The sequence below is a fragment of the Bufo bufo genome, chromosome 1 (assembly GCF_905171765.1).
Source record: "Bufo bufo chromosome 1, aBufBuf1.1, whole genome shotgun sequence".
Taxonomy (NCBI): domain Eukaryota; kingdom Metazoa; phylum Chordata; class Amphibia; order Anura; family Bufonidae; genus Bufo; species Bufo bufo.
This window is the reverse complement of record NC_053389.1, coordinates 170,434,281-170,450,775: the sequence shown is the minus strand read 5'-3', so window position 1 is coordinate 170,450,775 and position 16,495 is coordinate 170,434,281. Positions and strand designations below refer to the sequence as shown.

At 46.2% G+C, this 16,495-nt stretch overlaps 1 protein-coding gene across 3 annotated transcripts in view; it reads left to right on the top strand.

Moving 5' to 3' along the window:
- Positions 1-15,220, top strand: part of NFRKB (nuclear factor related to kappaB binding protein) — a 58,340-nt gene extending 43,120 nt beyond the window's left edge. For 2 of the 3 annotated variants that reach the window (XM_040431985.1, XM_040431976.1), the window contains exons 23-26: positions 986-1,669; positions 9,440-9,546; positions 13,506-13,641; positions 14,809-15,220. In XM_040431985.1, coding sequence (XP_040287919.1) covers positions 986-1,669; positions 9,440-9,546; positions 13,506-13,641; positions 14,809-14,934 — 1,053 coding nt within the window. In that variant the 3' untranslated portion in view covers positions 14,935-15,220. Of the gene's footprint in view, positions 1-985; positions 1,703-9,439; positions 9,547-13,505; positions 13,642-14,808 lie in introns of those variants that run through there. The other variant, XR_005778967.1, reaches the window with a different exon arrangement.
- Positions 15,221-16,495: the final 1,275 nt, after the last annotated feature.

The window sequence follows — 16,495 nt, the reverse complement described above, 5'->3', positions numbered from 1 at the left end:
ATCTTCTCATTATTCAGCATATATTTTGCCAGATTTAACTTGCGAATAAATCTATGTACATCTAAAAACATCTCAAACTTATTCAGTTTTTTTACAGGCGCAAATTTCAAGCCCTTCCCCAGCACATTCTTTTCCTCATCTGTTAGTTCATATGTACTCAGATTATATATCCCAATTAGTTCTCCCTGATTTTTTTTGGGGTGGGGGTCGCAATCCTCCTCTCTTTCCCCTTTTTCCTCTGGCCAGTTTCTTTTTTGTGGTGTTCTTATCATTCGTGGGTCTAGTCCCAGACAGTTACTCTTTAACGGGGTTGTCCAAGACTAATAAAGTCCTCCCAGAGTGGCCAACGCACAGTGGTGATTATACTACCTGGTTCCTGCTGCTGGCTTCAGTCTCTGTCCCACCCCGGGGACCCGTGACTGCTGCAGCGATGACCTACCCCGCTTGTGGCACGGAACCAGTTGTCAACATAAAAATGTAGTGCAATCCTGCAGGCATCATGTTTATAAAGCCGAAGTCAAGATTTATACATTAAAATCTCAGCTCTCTCAGCTCAGTGGGTGATTGACAGCTGTCTCTGTATACATGTTTATACGGGAAAGGCTTCTCTGCTCTTTCTAAGCTACTGCGCTCAGAAAGAGCAGAGATTTTAACGAATAAAATGAAAGTAATACTCTTTTCCACAAACTATATATCAGTTTGCTCCTCTCCTCCTGCTTTGCCTGCACTTTGCACAGCATTTTCATGTTGACATGTTCCTTAAACTGCACTGTGTGGATAGGTTTTCTTAAAATCCCATTGACTACAGTGTTAAATCTGTTCACTGTGGTGATATCGCGGTTAATAAATATGGCCTTAGCACATTATGAACTTTTGGGATCCTGGAAACCATTCTCACTGTGCTTAATATGTTTATTCGATGACATTTTGTAGCTACCTACAATAAAATCTGAAATATTTGACAGTTTCTTCCCTTCACCACCAGGTGGCGCTGTCTGGACAACTCGGCATGAAGTCCCAGCCAACCTCAAGTCTTCCTTTGTCAACCACCAATCTCCGGATACAGGGCAAGGATGTGCTGCGTCTTCCTCCATCTTCTATTACCACTGATGCTAAGGGTCAGACTATTTTACGCATTACTCCCGACATGATGGCCACATTGGCCAAGTCCCAGGTTACTGCTGTGAAATTGTCGCAAGAACTCTTTTCTGCTACACCAGCAACCAGTTCCAACAAAGGACTCCTACAAATGACTTCGAACCCTTCCTCTCCTTCCCCCCCAGCTCCTGCCACCATCAAAGTCACCCCAGAGGTTAAACCGGTGGATGCAAGTAACTCTGGGTTTAGACTTATGCCAGCCTTGGGGATGTCTGTAGCTGATCATAAAGGCAAAGCTGCAGCTAATGCTGACACTAAAGCTGCTACTACCATACGAATTGTACAGGGGCTTGGTGTAGTCCCTCCAAAGCCTGCAGCCACTCAAAGGATTACTGTAGCTGGCAAACCAGTCCCTGTGGCGTCCTGCACTGTGGTCAGCCCTGTTCATACCGCTTCAACCGTAAGCCTTTCGCCTGTGACCAGTGCTGGAACGAAACCTCCGCTGCCTGGAGTCACCATGGGAGCTGCTGCAGCAACGGTACGGCAGATCCCGGCCACAACAACTCAGCAGGTGAGATGACTGATAAAGGGGCAACTCTCACAGGTATGTGGTGGGACCTAGGTGTGTAGGTTATGGCACGAAGCAGAATCTGAAATCCTCAGAGTGCTCGGCCTAGCCAGCAATTCTCACAGGGTCCGAGGGAAAATGATGTAAATGAGAGTAGGAGAAACGAGCGCTGTCTGTAAATGGAGGCCTTGTCATTCAGGTGTCAGTAATAACTGGCAGCTCTCTGTCCATGTGTTTTGTCATCTCACTTAACACTTGTTATAAACTAACATAAAATTCTGTATAACTGTTACCTAGGTGTATCTGTTTCTGGGAAAGCTGGGTGACATTTAAGATGTAAAACCACATCACTTAAAGGATAACTGTCACACTTAGACCCTAATTTCAATTTTCATATATGTAGTTACTAATAACATGATATTCCAGAATCAGTTACTATTAGACTGACTTACCCCATATTTAATAAGATTCAGCCCTTAGCAATCAGTCTGCATAAAACTGCAATTTCACTATTCAGTTAAGATGGCCGCCACTGCCCTCACCCTGAGGCTAATCCCGCCTGCCCTTACTAGCCAGTAACAATAGCCCCCCAAAAGTGTCAGTAACCAGAGCCCTCCCCCCCTAAAGGGTTAATCTCCTGCAGCACAAAGGGCTCTTACCACATGTTGCTTTCATTTATACACTGAGCAGATGGCAGATCTCCCTTTCCTGTTGTGCGCTGATTCAACTCTACTTCTCCAGCTCTGCTGAGTGAGGGAGCGTCTGCCAAGCGCAGGGACAGGGAGAAGTGCACACAGCCCAGGCACTGTTATCAGCTGCTGGGGAGGACCTGGCTTTAATAATTTACTTACAGTCCCTGGCTGTCTGTAATCTGACCTTGCACGCTGCGTGCTCCGCCTAGGCGGACCATGCCTAACAACCTGATTTTAAGCACAGGTAAAAATAGGCAGTACAGGGAACAAAACTGTGGAATTAAGGGGTAATTGAGTAAACAGTGAAAAGTTGAAATAGGGCCACCAAGGAGATATTAATCACCACAATCCAATACTCCAAAAAAAAATATGACAGTTATCCTTTAATGCTCGAGGTGTACGAGCAGAATCGAGACTAGTTAACCCTGCTCAGGCCAGAATAGACAACTAGGCTTAAAGGGGTTATCCCATGACTAATGTAAAAAATAAAAAACAGACAATATGTAGTACAGGACTCCCTCTTTCTAACAACCCTAGAACCGGCCCTGTACATCACATGGATCCAGAGATCTCCCCATTCATTGCTCTGCTAGATTTATATCAAGCTGACAGCTCAGGGGGGGCGTGTCTTTTCTGCTACAGCTCAGGGGGGGCGTGTCTTTTCTGCTACAGCTCAGGGGGGCGTGTCTTTTCTGCTACAGCTCAGGGGGGGCGTGTCTTTTCTGCTACAGCTCAGGGGGGGCGTGTCTTTTCTGCTACAGCTCAGGGGGGGCGTGTCTTTTCTGCTACAGCTCGGGGGGCGTGTCTTTTCTGCTACAGCTCGGGGGGCGTGTCTTTTCTGCTACAGCTCGGGGGGCGTGTCTTTTCTGCTACAGCTCGGGGGGGCGTGTCTTTTCTGCTACAGCTCGGGGGGGCGTGTCTTTTCTGCTACAGCTCGGGGGGGCGTGTCTTTTCTGCTACAGCTCGGGGGGGCGTGTCTTTTCTGCTACAGCTCGGGGGGCGTGTCTTTTCTGCTACAGCTCGGGGGGCGTGTCTTTTCTGCTACAGCTCGGGGGGCGTGTCTTTTCTGCTACAGCTCGGGGGGCGTGTCTTTTCTGCTACAGCTCGGGGGGCGTGTCTTTTCTGCTACAGCTCGGGGGGGCGTGTCTTTTCTGCTACAGCTCGGGGGGGCGTGTCTTTTCTGCTACAGCTCGGGGGGCGTGTCTTTTCTGCTACAGCTCGGGGGCGTGTCTTTTCTGCTACAGCTCGGGGGGGCGTGTCTTTTCTGCTACAGCTCGGGGGCGTGTCTTTTCTGCTACAGCTCGGGGGGGCGTGTCTTTTCTGCTACAGCTCGGGGGGCGTGTCTTTTCTGCTACAGCTCGGGGGCGTGTCTTTTCTGCTACAGCTCGGGGGCGTGTCTTTTCTGCTACAGCTCGGGGGCGTGTCTTTTCTGCTACAGCTCGGGGGGCGTGTCTTTTCTGCTACAGCTCGGGGGGCGTGTCTTTTCTGCTACAGCTCGGGGGGGGGGGATGTCTTTTCTGCTACAGCTCGGGGGGGGGGGGCGTGTCTTACCTCTCCCTATCAGCTCAGGAGGCAGTTGAAGGATGAAACTGAGCATGTACGGCCATCTCAGTGAGCAGGTCAAAGAAATAAGAAAAAAACAGCAGGTGGCGCTATACAGATACATTTATATTGAATAACTCAGTAGTTATGCCAAATTTTAAATTACATGAAATTACAAAAGTATTCAGATACAGGCGCTGGTTTGAAAAGTGTAGAATATTTTTCATGGGACAACCCCTTTAAGAGAGTGTTCACATCTAAAATATTGCATTAAGCTCACATATTAAATGGTTAATAAAAATATAACCAGTCCGACCGTTTGTTCATAACTTTAGTATTCCTAGTATGCGATGTTGGGATCCAAAAAGCATCTCTGGAGTTTTATCTTCATTCCCAGTCACCCTCTCTACTTGGACAACTGACTTTCTCAAGTCCCATTTCTTGGTGTCAGTTCTACCCTGATGTCTCATGACAAAATGAGAAGACATTGCTGTCATGTTGCGGTTAGGCTTTGTTCACATCTCTGTTTGTGGATCCGGCTGGCTATTGCTGGATCCTCAGTGACTGCAATGGAGACCGGCGGTGATCCAGCAAAAATGCCAGGTGCAGTGGTTTATGTCCGGCCGAACCCATTGCTGTCAGTGGGGTCCGGCGGTGAAGTAGCGGATCCAACTCTGGGCCAGAACAGCCTGCTGGATCTCCAAACGAAGATGTGAATGAGACCCTTAAGTGGGATTTGTAAGATGTAAAATCTGCTCTGCTAATCTCTTCCTCAGTGGTCTTCTAGTCCCCCCCCCCCCTGTACGATGGACTTGCAATCATTTATATGATGAGAGCTGTAGCACAATTAATATGATTTGTTTGTGATATGATTTATTAATAGCTGAATAGACCATTCCTAGACAATGTGATCAATCTCTTCTTCTAGTTGTAAGTGTATTCTGGCCTGATTAGGGTTAATAAGCACATCTGGAGCCGGAGGGGAAGTAATGTGGAGCGCACACTGCTAGACCATGCTGTGACTAAGGACAGGAGTTTGTTTGAAACTCTTGGGGCCTGTAATGTTTTTAAAGATCTGTTTGTTCGAAACGCATAAGCACCCTTTGGCGGTGGCCTGGCTCCCCCTGCACCGTAGTCTTGTGTGTTGAAAGCCATATGGAGCTTACCATTCTCCTGAATGGCTGATCTACTACATTATGTACTATATCAATTGAGCTGCATCAAAGCTGGGTGACAATCGGCTGAGAAATGGCTTGAAGGGTTTTGCCCATCTCACACACTGGAAAAGCACTAGGATATGCCACCAGTGTCGGGTGCGGGTCCCACCTCGGACCCACACCTTTCTGTAGAAGGAGAGCCCCCCAAAGTGAACAAGTCGCATCTTGCAAGCGCGGTCACCTCTACTGGAGTTCCGGAAATAGCCGATCCAGCGCTCAGTTATTTTCAGCACTCTCATAGAAGTGAATAGAGGGTGGCTACGCCTGCGAGGCGCGACTTTTTTTTTTTTTTTTTTACTTCGGAGGCCCCTTTCCAGAAAAATGTGTGGGTCTCACCAGGGCTGTGGAGTCGGTAGATAAATGCTCCGACTCCTCTGTATTTAATATGCAAATGTATTTTATACGTTCCTTGAAGGAAAGAAAGGCAACATAGTCATGTTTAAAGTTTAAGCTATCAATCTGAGTTTACAAGTTTTTATAGCCTAAGGCTACTTTCACACTAGCGTTCGGAGCGGGTCCGTCTGATGTTTCATCAGACGGATCCGCTCCTATAATGCAGACGTTTGCATCCGTTCAGAACGGATCCGTCTGCATTATAACTTAGAAAAATTTCTAAGTCTGAAAGTAGCCTGAACGGATCCGTCCAGACTTTACATTGAAAGTCAATGGGGGGCGGATCCGTTTGAAGATTGAGCCATATAGTGTCATCTTCAAACGGATCCATCCCCATTGACTTACATTATAAGTCTGGACGGATCCGCTCGCCTCCGCACGGCCAGGCGGACACCCGAACGCTGCAAGCAGCGTTCAGGTGTCCGCTCACTGAGCGGAGGCTGAACGCTGGCAGACGGATGCATTCTCAGCGGATCCGCCTCCACTGAGAATGCATTAGGGCCGGACGGCTGCGTTCGGGGCCGCTCGTGAGCCCCTTCAAACGGAGCTCACGAGCGGACACCTGAACGCAGGTGTGAAAGTAGCCTTAGCTGAATGACAGCAGTTTATCAAATGGTTTACAGCTTCAGTCTTGAGCTATTGACTATCCATTCCCTTCACTTATACAAGTGTCTAGTCCTGCAAAAGACATATTTACTTAAAGGGAGTCTGTCATCAGCATTTCACTTTTTTAACCCTTCCCATAGCTCCCTAGCATGCTTACAGTTAATAAAAACGTTACCTCTGGCATCAATCCTGGACTTATAAAACCATCAAAAACGATCTTTATAACATATGCAAATGAGGGCTCGCAAGTGCCCAGGGGCGGCGTTACCCTCGTAGGTGCCCTGCTAGCTCAGCCTTTCCATTGCTTCACACCACCTGTCTACCAACTTGTTATTCCGCCGAGATCCCGCACCTGCGCACTCAGTCCGTCTGCCGGCGCATGCGCACTGCGATGCCCATTCCTTGTATGGCATCACAGTAACTATTAAGCATGCGCCGGCTAACGACGCGAAAACACAACACAGAAGGCGGTCCATCGGCGCATGCGCATTAATTACTGTGATGCCGTACAAGGAATGGGCATCGCAGTGCGCATGCGCCGGCTGACGGACTGAGTGCGCAGGTGCGGGATCTCGGCGGAATAACAAGTTGGTAGATAGGCGGTCAGAGGGAAAGGATGGGCGGGCGGAGGGTTGGAAGTGGCGGGGGGAAGCAATGAAAAGGCTGAGCTAGCAGGGCACCTACGAGGGTAACGCCGCCCCTGGGCACTTGCGAGCCCTCATTTGCATATGTTATAAAGATCGTTTTTGATGGTTCTATAAGTCCAGGATTGATGCCAGAGGTAACGTTTTTATTAACTGTAAGCACGCTAGGGAGCTATGGGAAGGGTTAAAAAAGTGAAATGCTGATGACAGACTCCCTTTAATCAGTTATCAGTGAGAGGCTAGGTTAACCATGGGCGTTGCGTTCCCTGTAACAGCGGAACACAACACAATGGAAAGTATAAGTATTGCCGCTCCTTAACTGTGCGTTGCGTGCCATATAGTGAAGCATATGAAAAGCCTGCTTCTTCATGGTCACTTAACGTGTTCGTTTTGCGGTAACGTGACGCACTGCATTGGCCTTTATTCTTACAGTAGAGAAGTACCGTATTTTTCGCAAAAGTGGGGGAAAAATAGCAGTGCGTCTTATGGGGGCGAATGCTGCGACCGTCCGGTGAATAGGCTGAGAGGGAGGAAGGACTGGGGGCCGGCATCTGTTTCTGTAATGGCAGCGGGGCCCGGTGCAGTCACGGTATTCTACTACACCGGGCCCCGCTCTCTGTAGTATACGGTAATCATATCTAACTTGTGGATATTATTAAAGTATTCCAATCATCTTAAATCTAGCGCTGTACTACTTACTACTAACCTCTTGGCAGTCAGGAGGCCGGGTGGGCGCTCGTAGTGTAGCTCACTAAGTCACGCGCCTGCTCCGCCCACTTTATGAATAAGGCAGGCAGTCATGGGCCCCGCTGCCATTACTGAAACAGATGCCGGCCCCCATTCACTACACAGGGACACTGTTATGGGGGGGGGGGGGGGGCTGTGGATGACACATAAGATAAGATGCTATATATGTGTCATCCACAGATGCCCCCACAATGATCCCCCATGACAGTGCCATCCACAGATGCCCCCATGACGGTGCCATCCACAGATGCCCCCATGACGGTGCCATCCACAGATGCCCCCATGACGGTGCCATCCACAGATGCCCCCATGACGGTGCCATCCACAGATGCCCCCATGACGGTGCCATCCACAGATGCCCCCATGACGGTGCCATCCACAGATGCCCCCATGACGGTGCCATCCACAAATGCCCCCATGACGGTGCCATCCACAGATGCCCCCATAACCACCATTAGTTCAAAAGCACACCTTTTGGTTCAAAATATATTTTTCTTATTTTCCTTCTCAAAAACCTAGGTGTGTCTTATGGGCAGGTGCGTCTTATAGGGCGAAAGATACGGTAATTAATTATAACTTTTTGTGAATTGGGACATTTAAACTTGCTTTTTTTAAAAATTTTATTCCAATTTAAATCTAGTAGGAGTCGGTTAATTTTTTGCCGACTCTGACTCCAGGTACCCAAAATTGCCTCCGACTCCACAGCCCTGGGTCTCACCTCTGACTTTGGTGGCATATCCTAGCATATTTATTTATTTATTTTATGCACTTACATAGCACTATTATATTCCACAGCGCTTTACAGACATTAGCATCCAACTATCCCCAACGGGGCTCACAATCTAAGGTCCCTATCAGTATGTCTTTGGAGTGTGGGAGGAAACCGGAGAATCCGGAGGAAGCCCACGCAAACACTGGGAGAACATACAAACTCCATGCAGATGTTGGCCTTGGTTGGATTCCAACCCAGGACCCCAGCGCTGTAAGCAGGGCTGTGGAGTCGGAGTCGGGGGAAATTTTGGGTACCTGGAGTCGGAGTCGGCAAACAATGCTCCGACTCCGACTCCTACTAAATTTAGATTGGAATAAAAAAAAAAAAAGCAAGTTTAAATGTCCCAATTCACAAAAAGTTATAATTAATGACTTCTCTACTGTAAGAATAAAGACCAATGCATGCAGTGCCTCACGTAACCGCAAAACGAACACTTTAAGTGACCGTGAAGAAGCATGCTTTTCATGTGCTTCACTATATGGCACGCAACGCACAATTAGGAGCTGCAATACTTATACTTTCCATAATGTTGTGTTCTGCTTTTACAGGGAACGCAGCGTCGATGTGTAACCTAGCCTCTCACTGATAAGGGATTAAATAAATATGTTTTTTGCAGGACTAGAGACACTTGTATAAGTGAAGGGAATGGATAGTCAATAGCTCAAGACTGAAGCTGTAAACCATTGGAAAAACTGCTGTCATTTAGCTAAGGCTATAAAAACTTGTAAACTCCGATTGTTAGCTTAAACTTTAAACATGACTATGGGATTCTCCTAGGAAAATCATGTTTTAGAATAAATGCCCCTTCCTGGATCCTCCTTTGTTTTCATTGTGTTTGTCTTTTGCTTAAACTGTGCAATACAGTAGACTGTTGGCTTCCCAGCCAGTAGTCCTGTGGTAGGTTGCGTTTCTTTCCCTCAAGTAATGTATAAAATACATTTGCATATTAATACAGAGGAGTCGGAGTCGGAAGTACATAAAACTGAGGAGTCAGAGTCGGAACATTTATCTACCGACTCCACAGCCCTGGCTGTAAGGCACCAGTGCTAACCACTGAGCCGCCGTGCTGCCCATGCCACCAATGTGCGAGATGGGCCAAGGCCTTTAATAATTTAATAATACTTTACTATAATTTTTGGTTTATATTTTTCTCTTTTTAGGGAAAGCTTCCAGCAAGGATTACTGTGCCGCTCTCTGTGCTCAGTCAGCCCATGAAAGGGAAGAGTGTTGTGTCTGCGCCAATCATCAAAGGCAACTTAGGAGCAAAGTAAGTGTCACCTGGAGTCATTGTCACCACAATAACACCTGTAAATCAATGTCAGTGATACAGTGTAGAGTAAGGATAAAATGTACTTCCAGAAAGCGGCACACCAAGCGATTTTAGTTGATGTTATCCTTTTTTTATCCTACAAGTAGCGACCAAGGCATTTGAAAAACAATTAGGGCTGCAACGATTAATCAACGTTATCGATAATTTTCGATAACGGGATTCGTTGTCAACGAATCCCGTTATCGAATAATCGGCCGATTCGTTGCTATGCGGGTGGGAGCGGGCGGTCAGGCGCTATGCCTGCGGGTCCTTGAACTTTAGATCACTGCATCTTTATTACCTTACAATGAAGCTCCAGTAACGGGCAGAGCGGGCGGCGGCGTAACGTCACTTACTCACGTGACGCGCATGCTCCGCCTGCTTCATTTATAAAGTAGGTGGAGCAGGCGCGTCACGTGAGTAAGTGACGTTACGCCGCCGCCCGCTCTGCCTATTACTGGAGCTTCATTGCAAGGTAAAAGAAGATGCGGTGATTTAAAGTAAAAGTTACTGCCGGTTAAGGAATACTGCTGTGAGCGGCAGGGCCAGGGCTGTTATGGGGAGGGGGATCTGTGTATGACACATATAGCATAAGATGCTATATAGTGTCATCCATAGATCCCCCCCATAGCATAGTCATCCACAGATCCCCCTCCCCATAACAGTGCCATCCACAGATCCCCCTCCCCATAACAGTGCCATCCACAGATCCCCCTCCCCATAACAGTGCCATCCACAGATCCCCCCTCCCCATAACAGTGCCATCCACAGATCCCCCCTCCCCATAACAGTGCCATCCACAGATCCCCCCTCCCCATAACAGTGCCATCCACAGATCCCCCCTCCCCATAACAGTGCCATCCACAGATCCCCCCTCCCCATAACAGTGCCATCCACAGATCCCCCCTCCCCATAACAGTGCCATCCACAGATCCCCCCTCCCCATAACAGTGCCATCCACAGATCCCCCCTCCCCATAACAGTGCCATCCACAGATCCCCCCTCCCCATAACAGTGCCATCCACAGATCCCCCCTCCCCATAACAGTGCCATCCACAGATCCCCCCTCCCCATAACAGTGCCATCCACAGATCCCCCCTCCCCATAACAGTGCCATCCACAGATCCCCCCTCCCCATAACAGTACCATCCACAGATCCCCCCTCCCCATAACAGTGCCATCCATAGATCCCCCTCCCCATAACAGTGCCATCCACAGATCCCCCTCCCCAGTGGATGGCACTGTTAGCCCCCTGGATCTCACAGGCCGGAAGCTCTATGAGTAATACACACAGTATTACTCGTACAGCCAATGCATTCCAATACAGTAGTAAGTATTGGAATGCATTGTAAAGGGATTAGACCCCCAAAAGTTCAAGTCCCAAGTGGGACAAAAAAAAAAAGAAAAAATAAAGTTTTTCCCCCCAAAAATTAAAAGTTTCAAGTAAAAATAAACAAAAACTTCATTTTCCCCAAATAAAGTAAAAAAAATTAGTAAAAATTAGGGGGGAAAAAAGTATACATATTGGGTATCGCCGCGTCTATATCGACCGGCTCTATAAAAATATCACATGACCTAACCCCTCAGATAAAATAAAAATAAATACTGTGCTAAATAAACAATTTTTTGTCACCTTACATCACAAAAAGTGTAATGGCAAGCGATCAAAAAGTCACATGCACTCCAAAATAGTGCCAATAAAACCGTCATCTCATCCCGCAAAAATCATACACTACCCAAGGTAATCGCCCAAAAACTGAAAGAATTATGGCTCTCAGATTATGGAAACACTAAAACATGATTTTTTTTTTTGCTTCAAAAAACTTACATTAAAAAAAAGTATACATATTAGGTATCGCAGCGTCCGTGACAACCTGGTCTATAAAAATATCACATAACCTAACCTGTCAGATGAATGTTGTAAATAACAAAAAATAAAAACGGTGCCAAAACAGCTATTTCTTGTTACCTTGCCTCACAAAAAGTGTAATATAGAGCAACCAAAAATCATATGTACCCTAAACTAGTACCAACAATACTGCCACCCTATCCCGTAGTTTCTAAAATGGGTTTCTACTCTAAGGGTGCATCAGGGGGGCTTCAAATAGGACATGGTGTAAAAAAAAAAACAGTCCAGCAAAACCTGCCTTCCAAAAACCGTATGGCATTCCTTTCCTTCTGCGCCCTGGCGTGTGCCCGTACAGCAGTTTACGACCACATATGGGGTGTTTCTGTAAACTACAGAATCAGGGCCATAAATAAAGAGTTTCGTTTGGCTGTTAACCCTTGCTTTGTAACTGGAAAAAAATTATTAAAAATTAATTCTTGTGGAGCACCTAAAGGGTTAACAAAGTTTGTAAAATCAGTTTTGAATACCTTGAGGGGTGTAGTTTCTAGAATGGGGTCATTTTGGGGTGGTTTCTATTATGTAAGCCTCGCAAAGTGCCGTCGCTCTTACAAGTGCATGGAATATATTACTTGTTCTTGTAATACACATGACCACTGCCTGTCATCGGTCTAGTGACTGATGACACTGAGTAAAGCATACCTCCCAACTTTTGAAAATGACGAGGGATAATATTTTATAATAATTTATAAATTAATTGTATTAAATACTAAGCCATGCCTCTAACTCCGCCCATTGCATATCTATACATGCCCAATCCGATTCAGTCCCTTTAGTGCCCCACATGTTATATCTACGTTGTGCCTCCTCGCAGTAGTTCAAGAGGTTATTCGGGCTTTCTCTATTGATGACCTATACTTGGGATAGGTCATCAATATCAAATCGGCCCCCGCCAATCAGCCCTACGAGACGGCGCGCACAGTGTGCACGTGCCGTCTCCCTTCTCTCTTCTTGTCCACTGCTGTCCCATAGACTTACAGCAGCGCACAGGAAGAGAGAAGGGAGACGGCACATGCACACTGAATGCCCCACCTCCTCGTACAGCTGATCGGCGGGGGTGCTGGGTGTCAGACCCCCGCTGATCTGATATTGATGACCTATCCTGAGGATGGGTCATCAATAGAAAAAGCCCAGGGAACCCCTTTAAGCATATTGTGCCCCCACACAGTAGTAATGCCCATGTTGTGACCCCCCCCTTTTAGTAGCTATGCCCACACTGTGCCCCCTTTCAGTTGTGCCACCTCCGTTAATAAAATAAACACAAAATACTCACCTAGACGTTCCCCTAATGATCTTGCAGACATGATGCGGTCACACACACACACACACACACACACACACACACATCGTGTGAATCCCAGGCATGCCTACCCTCTTGCACAGCTCAGCAGCATCGTATGTGTGACTGCACCGGCAGCTGAATGATGAGCAGGGAGTGTGCAGCTCCCCACTTCACGTTTGCAAACAACTGTCTCTATGTCCTATAAATGCAGAGACAGTTGAGAGCGGGACATACCTTGGCCCTCCCAGGACTGCAGGATAGTCGCTGACATCCAGGGCTGTCCTGCTGGATCCAGGCCGGTTTGGAGGTGTGAGTAAAGTTACAGTGCAGAGCGATCGCAGTAGTCACTCGCTCCCTCTGAAGCATTAGTTATTTTTTATATATACATATAGCAATAACTGTGATTTGTGCAAACTGTTAGGAATTGGAGGATGAAGAGGGGATGAGGTTGGAAAGGACAGGGCTGGAGAGAAATTACAGCAGCAGCCTTGGGAGCACACTGGAGTTAAGACCAGACCAGCAACCACCCCGAACTTGAGGCAACCCCTTTAAGAGTCTTTTATAAGCATGGTTTTCAATATTGTTCATCAACTTTGTGATAAAGGATTTCAGAATTTTTCAATACACAAACTTTTTAGACCATAATCCTCATTATTCAGTCTGGAGGTAGTAGATGGGAGTGTTCCCTGGCTGCGCCATGTGTTCTCATGTCTTTGTCTCTCTCTGTAGTATAAGTGGACTGGGACGGAATATAATCCTGACCACTGTGCCAGCTGGGACCAAGCTCATAGCTGGTAACAAGCCCGTCAGTTTCCTGACAACTCAGCAATTGCAGCAGCTCCAGCAGCAGGGACAGGCCACCCAGGTAAGAGGAATCCCTGGAAACCATCATCAGTGCTGGTGGCTATTGATTAGGCCAGATGTTTTACCTATTAGAATACAGGATCTGAATTATTGTAGACCAGTTCTTGTCTATTCCAGATGCCAACCAGAATTTTTCTTTTTTCTGGACAACTTATGTCAAAATCATGGACAGCCAACATTTATACGGCAGTCCTTACACGCATGATTTTGCTGTGCCATTGTGCTTTTCACTCAATTGAAACCTTTTTTTGCCATACTACATTCAGTTTTTAGGGCATTTTATTAGCTGTTTTTCAACCACATTTTCACCCCCATGGAGAAGATCTCAAAACACCAGAAATAAACACCAAAAGCTTCCACGTGCTGCTTTTCATAAAAACTGTCAGAGACCCAAACAACACCACCTAATTAACGCTTAAAATGCTTATGTGTCCTGCCTTTCATAGTTTACCATAGACTTTCAGCTGATCTGGTGAGCTAGTGTTTTTACTGCAAAATTGCACCAAATACTTCTGCATTGCGGACCCGTTCAAGTGAATGGGTCTGCATCCGTGATGCTGGGTGCACATGGCCGATGCCCGCATAAGCCCTTAGGGTGCTTTAACACAGAACGCAGTTCGTTGACGCAGTTTCTCTACACTTTTGCGATTTCAATGGAGTTTTTGCTGTAAAAACTAACTTCAGATGTTAATTGAAGGTCTACAAGAAACCTAAAACGTAGGACACAAGCAAGCACTTTTTTTTGCTACTGGCGGTTTTGGTAATTAGGTGGTGTGTTTTTGTCTTTCTGGCTTCTTTTATAAAACGCAGCATGCTGGAGACCTTAGATTTTTCCAGGTATCACCTTAGGGGAAGAATGCCAGTGGTTTGCATGAGCCTAGAAAATGCTACAAGAACTGCAGGTGGCCAAAAAAAAAAAAATCAAAACATTTTTTTAGGGCCCCTGTGGTCTGGCGCAGGTCTAGACAGCCTGTCTACGCTCACACCATCTACTAGCTTAGTCAATCTGGGCCACTGTCTTCAAAAAATGCCTAAAGAAAAAAGCAACAAAACCATGGATGGCAGAAAGAAAAACAAAATAAAATAAAACTGCTTGTGATTAGCCAAATTCAAGTCTAGGGACCCTTTTAAAGTTGTAAAAGTAACATTTCCTCCTTCTGTCCGCCAGGTGCGTATACAAGCTGTCCCTGCCTCCCATCTGCAACCAGCCTCCTCGTCTGCAGCTTCCAAGGCTGTGTCCACTGTTGTAGTAACCACCACCCCTCCCCCTAAGCCAGCAACGGAGCCTCAATGATGGAGACACTCGGCTAATAGCAACTGGATCCAGTCCTGACCTGTGCTCCAACTGACGACTGGAGGCCAGAGAGTGAGCGCTAGAACTTCAGCTTTGTGGTCCCAGCCCAGCTGGTGGAACTCAACGTGAGACGGCGCAGTGCTGAGACATTGTACAGTTCCTGGTGAACACTGTGGACTTTTTTGTTGTTTGGACTTTTATGTTTTTATGCTGTAATAGCAAATGGTGAAAAAATTAATATATATTTACCTTTTGCTTGTAAATGTAAATTATATTTAAGAATCAAAGAAAAGATTGTGTGGTGTCTATATTGTGACAGAAGCGACCCGTGTGACTAACCCATAGTGACCGGTGCAGCCTCGCCCTCACCTATGACAGGATATTCCTTTAGGGGGGGGGGGGGGGGGGGGGGCACAGCTGTAATGCGGACAGGCTCTCTAGTCTGGCAACACCTAGGTCTGCGTATTAGCTGTATACAGACGACAGTAGCTCTTTAACAGATTTGTAAAGTGTTGTGTTTTTTTGTGTGTGTTTTTATTTTATATATTTAACCCCTTAAAGACTCTGCCTATTTTGACCTTCTAGGACAGGCATGGCCAACCTACGACTCTCCAGCTGTTTTAAAACTACAACTCCCACCATGCCCTGCTGTAGGCTGATAGCTGTAGGTAGTCTGGGCATGCTGGGAGTTGTAGGTGTGCAAAAACTGGAGAGCCTCAGGTTGGCCATCCGTGTTGTAGGGGTTACCCAGCCCTGTACCTCACATGGATCCAGAGATCTTCCCATTCATTGCTCTGCTAGATTTATAGCAAGTTGGCAGCTCAGGGGGTTTGTTTTAACAAACCTTTCCTTTCTGATTAAAACAAATATAAATAACAGGGGCTCCACCTACCACCAGCTATAGAAAAGGCGCACACTCCTCGACACACCCGTTGTTGATTTATATAAAGAAGTGAAGATAATGCAGATCGGAGGGCACTCAATTATCCGGAAGCATACAGAATACTCCAATATATATTAATAAGACGACATTTATTAACTGAAACTGAAAAAATTATAAAGAAAGTAGATACACCAATATACAGGTTAAAATCCCTCACTGACGAGGATCCGGATCTCCTATCTGGTATATACACAATGTGTCCATATAATGAGTTCAAGGGCGAACACCCAGCTCCTTAAGATGATGATGATGATATGCTATTATAAGTTAGAGAGGTGCTAAATGTTGGTTCACAAACTCTCCATCATAACGCACATCATTTAAGCTGATTCATATAGATAAAATATAAAAAACATAAATAAAATTTATGAATATAAATATATATGAATTTATCACCATATAATCAAAAAAGAATATCTTATTCAATTTAATTTATATATAGGACCCATACGCTGAATATAAGTTCCGTCTTCATATGACAGACAGAAAATCAACCACCAATTCGGATAGTTGAGGTAAATTCATGTATCCTCAACTGTATTGTATAAGTCACTGGTATATTTGTCGCATAATAGTGGTATGGTTCACTTGACTACTCTGGACTTGTAAGGGAAACCG